General features: G+C 31.3%; 1 protein-coding gene across 1 annotated transcript; it reads right to left on the minus strand.

Moving 5' to 3' along the window:
* Nucleotides 1-7,705: 7,705 nt before the first annotated feature.
* LOC7472682 (cyclin-D3-1) lies at nt 7,706-9,659 on the minus strand. Its single transcript, XM_024594854.2, has 4 exons — nt 8,963-9,659; nt 8,650-8,851; nt 8,416-8,546; nt 7,706-8,302 (listed from the first exon to the last, which is right to left on the minus strand). Exons 1-4 carry the CDS (start codon nt 9,482-9,484, stop codon nt 8,042-8,044), a joined length of 1,116 nt encoding a protein of 371 aa, XP_024450622.2. The 5' UTR covers nt 9,485-9,659; the 3' UTR covers nt 7,706-8,041.
* Nucleotides 9,660-12,430: the final 2,771 nt, after the last annotated feature.

A 12,430-nucleotide genomic window follows, 5' to 3' on the forward strand; every position in this document is an offset into this window, starting at 1 on the left:
TATTAAAATAAAAAAAAAAATTATAGTCTTATACGATACTCGTGTCTTTCTAGTGGCACATACGACGTCGACCCATATCCAAACACCACCTTCTAGAGCGACGTTGAAAGTACCTCACCATCCCTTTTCAGTTGTTGTTGTGCGTGCACATGACGGCGCGGTGATTGGGTTTCAGTAGACTAATTTCTTCTCCATCTTTTTTCTTTCTTCTCATTGTCAAAATATAAAGGTGTCATCTATTTTTTTTTATCTTTTTTATAATTTAATTTTGTTTTTAATTTCATCCCTCAACATTTGATTTCAAGTTATTTTTATATCAAATTTAGTCCACATTCTTTTAATTTTTATTTCTTTTGTTCTAGATTTTTTTGATTGATTTTTTTAAATAAAATCAAGCATTAATAAAATGTTTTAACACTGCAACCTCATTAACAATAACATGAAATAAAATATAAAAACCAATTCTAAACTAGCACAATATAGAATAACGAATTTGAAAAATACTGTAATAAAAAATATTAAAAGGATAAAAAAAAAAATTGCCATGTCCACCATGTTTATCCTCAGTTTGGGAATTCTTTGAGCACATTTAGTTGTCGTTGTTTTTTTATTATTTAGTTAACCAATCTGGGCTAAAGTCATCACTGGCTGGTACATCTAATAACCGGTGGCTAAGCGCGCAAAAAAAGTTTCATTTAAAAAAGTCCGCCGTTATTCAGGCCCATTCAAGAAGTTTGCGCGACAAGTCGGCTACACCGTAATGTTAGTAAAGTGAGCCTATCTCATTTTCCGGGAGTTGAGATGGGCTAAGATATTTAATTGGGCCCTGACCCAATTTGCTTCCATCTTGCAAATCCAGCTGCATGCAAGATTCTTCTTTTCCAACGTGGACGGCTTCATTTATCTATCTAGGTAGTAGATTACTAGAATGTCCTTATGCTAGTTAAAAGGCATCTCACCCCCACGTTCACCAGTTAAAATGTAACTAGAATACCTTGTCTGCTTATCATCCGCCTAAAGATCAAAGAACAAGATTCCAATCTCTGAAAATTTGACAGGCTGGACATTCTACGCTGCCAATTAGAACCAGAGCCACATCTTGGTATCTCTTAACAGATGGTTGGTAGCGGCCATTTGTTTTGGATGTTTGAAAATAATATATTAAAATAGTATTTTTTTTTAAAAAATATTTTTAACATTAATACATCAAAATAATATGAAAACGCTGGAAAAAATTAATTTGAATTAAAAAAATAAAAATAAAATAAATATTTTCAAGAATGTTTTTAAAATATAAAAATAAATGTAGCAGTGTCCCTTTCGCTAAGCCCACAAAAGGGACACTTGAGGCCTAAAAGTCATTTGGCACTGCGTCGATTAGCTAATGTTAGATCCAACTGCAATCGCCACACAAAAGAAGGAGAGGCCCATCAACAACCCCACCTCAGGACCACTTGTCCCATTAAAACTCTGCTGTCCTTCACTGGCTCTTTATGGCTTTTCTTTTCAAGTTTTCCACGTGTTCTTTTCCCATCATAAATGCAAGCTTTCTTTATTCGTCTCCAATGTACACAGATATGCATTCAATACACATAATTGTGAGTAATTTATTTTAACATTAAAAAAACATGTTTCAATCTCTTTTTTTAATAAGAATATAGATATAGGGTATAAAAAAATTGAAGTTTAATATAGTTATTCCATAGCTAAAAAGAAACAATTTACATGGATTAGTTTATATATACTTATCCCATGTTAAAAAATTAAAAAATGTAAGCTATTAAAAAATATAAAGTGTAGTATAATATATTTATCTGACATTGAAGAGTTAAGAAATAATCCATGTGGACGTACGTTATATATAGTTATCCTAAATCAAAAAATTAAAAAACAATCCAAGTACAAGTAAGCAATTAAAACAGAAATGTGAAGTTTAGTAATAGTATAGTTATTTCACATTAAAAAAATAATAAAAAAAACAATTCATGTAATTGTAGCCATATATAGCTATCCATGTATGCTATAAAAAAAAAATAAAAAAAATGAAGTGTAATAATTGAAAAGTTAAGAAAAAAAATTTACGTTGATGTAAGCTATATATAGTTATTTCATTAAAAGTTAAGAAAATTACTAAATCATTTATCAATACGCATGACAATAAAATAAAATAAAAAAAACTACATTGAAAAGATAAAGAAAAAAAAAACAATAAATTTAATATTTTCTTGCCTTTAAAAACAAGTTAGTCATTTAATTGTTTTGAAAAAGACGAAAAGGCTAAGAAGCCCGTCAACGTTAGGCTAAAAATTCTTGCTTTCTAAAGGTAGTTAAGTGTTTTCATTGTGATTAAAAAAATATGAAAACTATTTTAACATACTTTAATCTTAACATTTTTGTGCTTTAATTGACCCAAATAATCCTCTTCCCCTATCTATCTCCGATTCAACGTGCTGCAAACACAGTTGCTCTATCTTAAATTTTATACATAGTCTTTGAAATAGATAGTATGAGATGATAGACTTCGTATGTCTAATCAAAATCCATATATTACAATTTAAAACTTGAAACGAAACTCACAAGTATCTCTCAATTGTCTTTTGATATTTTCTACTATATATCAACTTAATCAAATTCAGTAACAATACTCAAAACTATAATATGACAAGTTCTGAGGGTTATTTTTTATAAATGAAAGTATAATTATATATATAAAAAAGGAGAACACTTGTATAAATATTATATAGCATAAAACACCAAAGTAATGTAACGAAAAGGTTAAAGTAAAGGGACATGCATAGCATAAAAATAAAATAAAATAAAGTTAGGTCGAATGAACCTTCACACAGAGATTGGTAATGGCAAGTTACATTCTTCGAGATGAAGTTATTTTAAGAAAGAGATCTTGATAAAGAATGTTGAATTGAAAATTAAATAGTGATAAGAGAGTGACAGCCAAGTGAAATAAATTAAAATAAAGAGTTAGTATTTTTAAATGATGTTATTGGGTTAGAAATAATATGAAAAAAAAAAAAAAACTTATTGGTATATAAGAGAACCACAATAAATTTGCAGAGACTAAGGATTTGCAGCCAAAATCAAAACCATGCCATTGTTTCTTTGATGCAAGAATAATATAAAATTATTCTTAAAATTTTATCAATCAGTTTAAATTAATTTAAGTTGAGAGGATTTTTTAAAATGCCACCCATATTGTACTAAAAAAATCAATAATAAATAAGGAAAAAGAAACAATCATACCCTTCTAGCCGCCTCGCCGCATCGAATCATAAATAATGCTACTGGAGCCATGTTAAGGGTGTGCCGCGGACAAGCGCTGCCATAGGAGAGAGTAGTTGTCGAGGTGATTCCAGTGATATCAAGAAAAGTCATCATTGCATGCCTAATTTAGTTGTCAAATGACTATTTGATAATATTGGTACAAAGGAAGCAATTAGCAGTGTCATGCACGACCCAAGTCCCGAAAACATGTATCTACATTTCCGAAATTGAGACTGGTTAGATAGTTTCCTCTAAATTGGGGTCCCCCAAAACTCAACGGCATCGTCCTATATTTAGGTTTTGATATCGACCACGACTGTGACTATCGATGGAATTGAACTGCAGATGGATCTAGCTAATTGTATCTAAATAGACAACTATACAATAAAAGAGCCAGAGGTTCATGCAATGCTGTAAAGGTTAGTGCAAGAGCGTCGAATGTCAAAGAGAAACGTATAAGCAGACAGATGTCCATGTTTTTGTGAATAGCTTCGAGCTATTTAATGTTGATGCATGCCTACATTTATCAAAGGTAATCACATGCCTGGTCAGGTGACTATTTCGATAAGATGGGATGGCTGGAATGAAAGTGTAGACGCAAGCTGCACCAAATTAGGCTGGTGTGTCTGTCTGTCTAATAGAGAAAAAAGCTTGAAGATATCAATGCTCACTGGGTCAAAAGGGTGCGGCTGAAAGCATTGAGAAGTTCAAAGATGGTGTCCATAAAAGAAAGAAAAGAGGAGATTCACTGGAACCAATTATCAGCTCTCTATTTTATGATCATTAATCCATATCTTATCGTTGTCTTTTTCCTTCTTTTCCTTTTCGACATGAAATACACCACAGTCCATTGCTTCTAACTATCAAAAGCAAATAACAAAGCACCAACAAAGACATCACAAACAAAAACAAAAGATTTTGTCCCCAATTTCAACATTCCCCTCCTACTTTTCAACTTTTCCCCTTTCAGTGCTTGAGTTTTTATTGGATCTAATTGTATCTAAATCCCCTTTTAATCTTCCCTCATGGCTTCTTTATTTGGTTAATGCGACTTATTACTCTGGGTACTCTCTTTTATGCTCTTCTTTTTCTTCATCCCCCCCCCCCCCAAGTTGGCTGCATAGTCAAAAAAAAAAAAAAAAATTAACTGCGTGCGTGACCATTAATTTGAGCAATTTATTGCTGGAGATAACCTACTCCAGCATGAAATGGTCCCCATTTCAATGATAAATCCTCCAAAGAGATTAGAACATGCAGAGAGATAAACATGGAAAAACATACGTGTGTAACATGCTTTATTAATTTAGGGCAAGTTTTTCTAACTATCGCCATTTACGAAAACTACACCTGTCCATGGCATGTTCGAGCTAGAAGACCGAGAATGGCTAAAATTTTTGTAGACTACATAGTAGCTCCTACATTCACTGTAGATTTAAAGACTTGGATTCAATAATTTAGTGAGTTTAGTAGCTGGTTAAGCATAAATCTAGAGAGCTGTGTTAATTAGGATTGAGAATAAAGCCAAAAGTCATTATTCCCTTTAGTTTAAAGTGGTAGAAAGCACATGCAAGCCTTCTTGACTGAAAGGTGATGGTCTGTATCAAAATTCCTTATTCCTGGAGTTCTGATACATCTGCTTGGCATTCTTTATTCTGGGAAAAATGACTGGAAGTCTAGAGGACAGTGAAATACATTACACTTGCCGATTTCGATTGCCTCAAGGATCCAAACACTGATCAAGCTTCTAGCATTGTACAATTCATATACATCAAATACATTTGTACTTGAAGTTTCAGCTTGTAAGAAATAATATTGAAGGGCAGTTAGCTCTGCTCGTCCATTGACTTTGCCCCGTTAGATTGGATTCTTCAGGCTTCTTTATGTTCAAAAGTGGATCATTAAAAAACTCAAAGCTTTTGCGTCAGAATTCAAATTGGCATAAACACCCAGAAGTCTTTAATCTCCCCTGAACAAATTGCATTTTTAGGATTCGTTTGGTAGAATAATGAGATCTAGTTAAAGTTGTGTTTTACCTTAACTATAATTTTAAAAGTAATTGGTTAATCAATACATTATAATTTTATATATATTCCATCAAAAACTCTCTTGACATTTTTGTTAGAAAAAAATTATAATTTTTAACTTTTCTTAAACTTATTTTTCAAATCATAAACACAAATATTACCACAATACCAAACACATTCTTAATCAATGTGTCAAAACGCCTAGAAAAATGAATTTCTCTCCTAAGCAAATCATTTCAAAAAAAAAAAAGATATCACTATTCTAAATAATAACAAACTAAATATCAATTTTTTTAATTACAACGAATATAAACTATGTTATTTCACTAATTTTTTCGTCATTGTTATATCATCAATATTTTTTTAAAAATTATTGACAAGCAAGAATAAGCCCAGGAAAAGCGAACGTCAAGCATGTGAACAAGGTAACTCTTGGTGATCGCTGGGTATTACTGACATGAAATTTAGTACTGGTATATATATTCAATAATTTTTATGTATAGATTAGGAATGAAAATGAAAGCTTTTAACCTCTGCATAGAAAGAAAGAGTTGTTTAAGAGCAAGTATATAGGTCTACGCATAGGAGAAAGTGCTTATAATAAGAAAAAGCAGAACGGACGGTGTTGTTACAGCTGCAAGATTAGCCTCCTCAGAGTCTGTCTGTCTGATTTATTTAGTGGGTAACATACCGAACACTGGTCAATGGAAAACTGAGCTCTTCCGAAGAGGTCAAACCCCAAAATATTACAAATAAATCACAAAAAATGAAATCCCTGATATTGCCAGTGGCCGACAACATGTTCCTATCCTCACATGCAACAAAATCCCTTGTAATGTATGTTTTCAATTTTCCATTCCCCCCTCCTGGATTTGGTGTTGTTCATCTTCCCTCCATGATTCTTCTCTTTTTCATCCAACAGGTGTAGACAGTACTGAAATTTACTGTTGTTGATCTACGTGAAGCTCAGGGAAAGTACGCAATATTTATTTCTCTATACAGACTACAAATGAAACTAGCTTTTTAACCGTGTCTAGCCTAGCCGTGGATTGAATGTTATAAAAAAAAATTCAAGTTTTTTCAACACCATTCTAAGTAAAAATTAAAAAACTTGTGTATATATATATATAATTAAATAAATTCAGAATTACATCTATTAATAAATAAATAATTATTAGTAATGATAAATAAAAATAAAATTTAAAAATTAAAAGACAGATATCAATCAAGATATTTGGTCTTCAACTTATACTTTTGACATGATTGTGTTTAATGATTTTATTTTTAAAAATTAATTTTTTATTTAATCAAATAGTAATAAAAATAGACACACATAAAAGTAATTTAATAAAATAAAAAAACAAAAAAATTATGCAAAGGTACACATATTAAAAATATTATCCGAAAATAAATATTTTTTTATTTTAAAAAATAAATTTTATTTATATAAAACATAAAAAAATTATAAATAAATTAGAACAATCTCTTAAGAAATTAAATGCATATAAAATAAGTAAAAACAATAATCACTATTTAAAAAATATTAAATAAGAAAAATAAAAAAGGAGTTCTAATTTAAATATAAACTTCAAAGTTATTTTGAAAAAAATACATATAAAAAAACATTAATTAAAAACCATTTTTTTAAAAAAAAAAAGAAGAAGAAGCCAAGTGCAACGGGTCTGGCGAGTCAGGCCAACGCACCTGACCCATCTAGTACGCACCTGACCCATCTAGTAAGAGCCTACGCACTTAGACCGTTATTTTTTTAATTTTAGATGAGACGGATGACCCCAATCTTTCTAAAAAAAAAATAAGTCAAATGACATGTTGTTTGATATTGTCCAGTTTTCGGTTATTGTGGTGGTTGAAAAATTATGGTAGAAGTTTTTTCGATCAAAACACTCATTTTTCACCCAAAAACATCTAGAAAACATCCTACATAACCTCAAAAATTCATTCATAACCTTAAAAAACCAAAAATACAACATCACAAACCCAAAATTAAAAATCATATCTAATTCAGATATGTTTTTCTATAAAATTTCAAGGTAAAAAAAACATTTGATGTGAGTTACTATTATCAAATGGAATAATTTAACACCAATATAAATTTTATTTTATTTTTGCCAAAAATAGTGCCAAGAAATACTCTAACACTAAAATCCAGAACTCCAGCAACCTTCTCAACTTATTCCCTCCATGTTTTTAACTTTGATCCCCCGTTTTTAATCCCACCCTTCATCGAAAAATTTGCTAATAATTTAGTGTATAGGCCAAATTTAAATTAAAAAAAAAAGATATTATGAACAGTCCCTTTACAGTGCGATGGAAAAGATACATAGTGCATTTTGTAGAGTGGATTACCTGCAACTTTAGATTTACTTATAATAATTGACTAATTAATGAATAAGGTCACACTATGAGATATTTTATTTATAGAATATGAGAAAATTAAAGGACCTAATGAACTGGGGGGAAAGAGGTCATATTACTACAAGAATTCTTCCTCGTCGTCTCTCTCTGTTTTTTTTTGTTTTCCCTGTTGTTCATTTCCGGATAAAATGCCAACTATCTCTACTTCCAAATCCCAGGAATCAATTCATATTTCACCGCTCTATGCATCGACCTGGGCTGGAAAAGCAGAGATGCAGGCAAGTTAACTTAAACATACAAAAAGCATAACAGTTATTAATGGAACAAAAGATAGTCCATTAGGAAGGAGGAATCTTAAGGCACTAGCGAGGAAGGCTGAGAAAATCTGTAGTTGCATCATTTAGACTCTGCAGTGCCCTGGTCTTCTTCGACAGAGGTTCCGGTGATGAAGACACCGATGACACCACGGACCATGAATAATTTGAGCTGTCTGAGCTAAAAGACACATCAATCACCCCGTTTGGACTGCCTGGAATTGAACTATACTTGCGTTTGCTTGAAAACTTAAAATGGTCTCTGGGAGCCAATTCCATTGCAAGCTTGCTACAATCCTCTACCTTGTCCTGTTTGACATAATCGAGATTCAGTACAAAAGTGCATATACAATGACATTTTCTGATTCAATATGTGAACAGAAAAGAATGGAAGTCAATGAAGTGAGAGTAAACCTACTAACTTTATCGATTCCAAGAATGCCCAAAAGCTGGCTTTGGTATTCTGCTGCAAGACTGGGTTCCACACCATCAATAATATATAGCATTACGGCAGTAGCCATTACTGAAGGGACATAAAGCATAGACCTAGAATCTGCATATATTCAAGAAACATAGCGTAAGTAAAAAATTGAGAGAAATTAAATGAAAGAAGCCTTATCCATGGATGAGGTAAAGGAAAGATTTTGACAACTTGCCTGGCACGACAGAGAGTACTATGCGCTCACACCTCTTGAGAAATTCCAAACAAAGATAGTCTTTTAGGCCGAGCCTTCTAATGATGTAGTCAAGAAATGATATCGGGGTTATTGGATTCATCTTCCATTTAAGAGTAGAAAGAACCAGAATCTCCATTCTCTGGATAGTTTTGGCCTCAAACACATATTTACTGTCCTCCACCTAAACAAGCCAAACATCACACTTTTATGAGAAAATCAAGCAAACATATTAATCACAAGCATTTGTCAAACGAGGCAATAAGTTTATATCAAGCCAAATACACATATCTACCTGAAAATCCAATAAAAGGGGCACTTGGGTCTCCTCCACCTTGGCAGCAAGTGAGAGACAAGCCACGGCTGCAAGTTGGGCCATCCATGGCTTATCCTTCTCAAGGTGGACACTAAGTAAGAACCTATCAAGATAGTTCACGGCCAAGACTGCAGTTACAGCAGAGAAAGAGTAGTGTACATTGACCTTTAGAATCCACTCTACAGCCTCACAGCGAGCCCTGGCTAAAGATGGGTTGATTTCTAAAATTTTGTACAGCTGATTTTGCTCCTCCTTGGCAAACAAAGAGGAAAGTTCCTCCTCTTCCCAGCTTAAGTCCTGTTGTACGAAGACTGGAAAGGTGTTTCGTTTATTGCTATCAATACTATAAAAATACTCTCCTTTTACTTCATCTTGAAAATAGTCTTCTCTAACTTCTTTCTCCCAATTCTCTTCGGAACAATAAAGACTATCATAAAGAAATGTAGGGTTTTGCTGATATTGTTGTTGCTCACTTATTTCTGGATTATACCTCGATGTCATCTTCTTCCAAGAAGAAGAGGTATAGATCTTGATTCATTAGAGAGAAGAAGAGAGGGAGATGAATTTTGCGAAGAGAGCAGAACAGCTAGCTTGAGCCATCTCTCTCTCCTCTTTCGATGTGAAGGAAGGAAAGAGCAAAAAGGGAGGGGACTGGCCAGTGATCCAAAGGTTGTGTTTTATTTGTGGGTTTCGAGCGGGTCGGTGGGTCTTTATCTTATTATCTATTGTCTATGTCCTACACTTGATCTAGATTGGATGTTCAGCTGTGAATTGGGTTAAATTGTTTTAATATAACAAATATTTACACAATAATGGTGTTTTTAAAAAGTAAAAAGAATTCAAAATTATTATTGATTTTACTGATTAAATAAGCTTGTATAATTTAATAATATAATTTAAACAGTCATTAGTAAATAAATTAAATTTAACAAAAAAATTGACAATGATTAAATTAAAAATTTAACACTGAAAAATAATAAATAAAAATAAATATATCCTTTCAATATTCTTAAAAGATCTTCATGATCCAAAGCAAAAATTAGATAATATCGTAACAACCATGTAAAAAGCAAAAGAAAAATATGAAACTTAATTCTCAGCAAATCAAATATTAAAAGATAAGATTAGAAAAAAAACCAGATAAAAAAAGATAAAAAAACAAATTTGAGACCATTGAAGACACTTTGCTAAATCTGCAACCTAGCAATGAAAACAGGATGACTATATATAAAGCAATTTGAATAAAATTACAAAGTTCAATTCTTAAATTAACTCAATGTTGAAGGGCGAAACATAAAAAAATTCAATTAAAAAACAACAAAAAAAAGACTCAAGTTAAACCGCCAAGCCTACAATTCAGAACATGAGACTGAGATAACCCCGTGAAACAAAAAAGTAAAAACAAACACGAAGCATAATCTCAACCAATTCAATGTTAAATGATGAAATAAAAAAAATAACATAAAAAAATCAAAGTTATCGAGCTAATCTTCAGAACTCATGACCTCGATCATAAGGTAAGGACTAATCTCATAGAATGCAAACCCGAAAAAATTACAAGGTCAATTTCACAATTAACTTAATATCGGTGGATGAAATTAAAAAAAAAATTCAAAACAAAACAAACAACAATAAAAAAAAATAAGGACTAAATTTGACTTAAAAAATAAAATGAAATCAAATATTAAAAAAAATTAAAATAATGATGTAAAACGAAATAAAATACAATTAAAAAAGTTAAGATGAAACCTAATATAAAAATAAAATAACAGGAAAACTTTTAATTTTAGTAGGCACAGGTTATGATAATTGGAGATAGAAACGAGGGAGGAGAAAAAAATAAATTTAGGAAAAGCATGATGTAGTGCTTCCAATACCATTGCAAAAGCCGATGTTTTGTCATGAAGGGACGTCCACGTGCCAATCAATTTTCCCTATCCATTTAACCCAGTTTTCATATTTGCTTTGGTTTTAAATTTGCCCCCTGAATACTTAATTGTTCTAAAGAAGCCAAAATTTATTTTATTTTTCAAAACCAAGCACCAAAAACTTCTTTTAATGCTGTGAGATCCTCATATCAAAGCAATCAAAATAAATTATAAGGTCAAATTTCAAATAAATTTAATGTGAAGGGAACATTTTAAAAAATAAAAATGTCAAAGAACCAAAATTAAAAAAAAGGCATGAATCTTCTTTTACCATGTAAATCAATCCTTGATATTTAAAAAAAAAAACTGAATAATATTTCTGTAAACTTCAAATACGTTCCATGAAGCTCTAATTATTTAAAATTAATAAAATTTTATTTTATTTTGCTAAAACGTGTATTAAACTAACAACATAATATTTCCTTGACACTTTGAAATTCTCATATGCTGGCAAGAAAAAAAGAATTAGCAAGACCAATCATAAATCATATCAGTTTTAAAAGACCGAATAAGAAGAAGAAAAAGATTCAGAGACCAATTCTTAAAAAATTCTAGAAACTAAAAAGAAAAACATTATTCGAATGAACAGTATATCTCCTAACGTACTACAGTATTTCAGTGTAGCCTTTTAGGTTTTTGTTAATGATACGGGCCATGCAACACAATTACTCGATACGTGACACCTGTACAACGCTTTTTCCTGGTCCCGCGGTTTGAAAATTTACTGGGCCCTGCTTGCTGTTTGTGGGATCTCATTATGGGTGACTAATATAATAATTATTTTTTAAAAAATATATTAAAATAAAATTATTTTTTATATTATTATATTATAATAATTCAAAAATTATATAAAAAAATTATAAAACACCATTTAAAATATAATTATAAACCGTGTCTTTGTAGAAAAAACAAGTTAAATGTCGATTTATTAATAAACCTTCCATTATTAATGTTGTTTAACAATCTTTATAGGAACGATCAACAAAGAAAACAAAAGAAGGGAGAATGGTAACACGAAGGATCTAGTTTAACTAGTCAGGTTCTAAGTTTACTCTCTAGAGATTACCAATTGGAGTCCCACAAACTTCAGGGTCACTGGAGACTTATATGGTCGTTAACTTCAGGATTCATGAGATTAGTCGAGATGCGCGTAAGCTGGTCCGCACATCTATATTAATAAAAAAAACAAAATAAAGAATGGCTAGGGACCACGGCACATTCATGACATTCAACCATCACACTGCTGTCTCGTAACACTCTTTTAATTTTAGTTGATTTGAATATTTTTTTTGTTTTCTAATCTTTTTTTTTCTTTGTTATCTACATATTTATTTGTGTTATAGTTTTTGATAGGGTAGAATTTACCCAAAAAAATAAAAAAAATTATGTTCGTCTGGCCAGGCCTAGTGAGTAACCACTTCAGTCGTCCCATGGGTGATGAGTGCAATTTTCTCTTTTTTCCTGTGATTTTTTCTATCTCTTTCATTTTCTCTAATATTTATATATTTATTTTTTTAGA

This window comes from Populus trichocarpa, chromosome 2 (assembly GCF_000002775.5).
Source record: "Populus trichocarpa isolate Nisqually-1 chromosome 2, P.trichocarpa_v4.1, whole genome shotgun sequence".
Taxonomy (NCBI): domain Eukaryota; kingdom Viridiplantae; phylum Streptophyta; class Magnoliopsida; order Malpighiales; family Salicaceae; genus Populus; species Populus trichocarpa.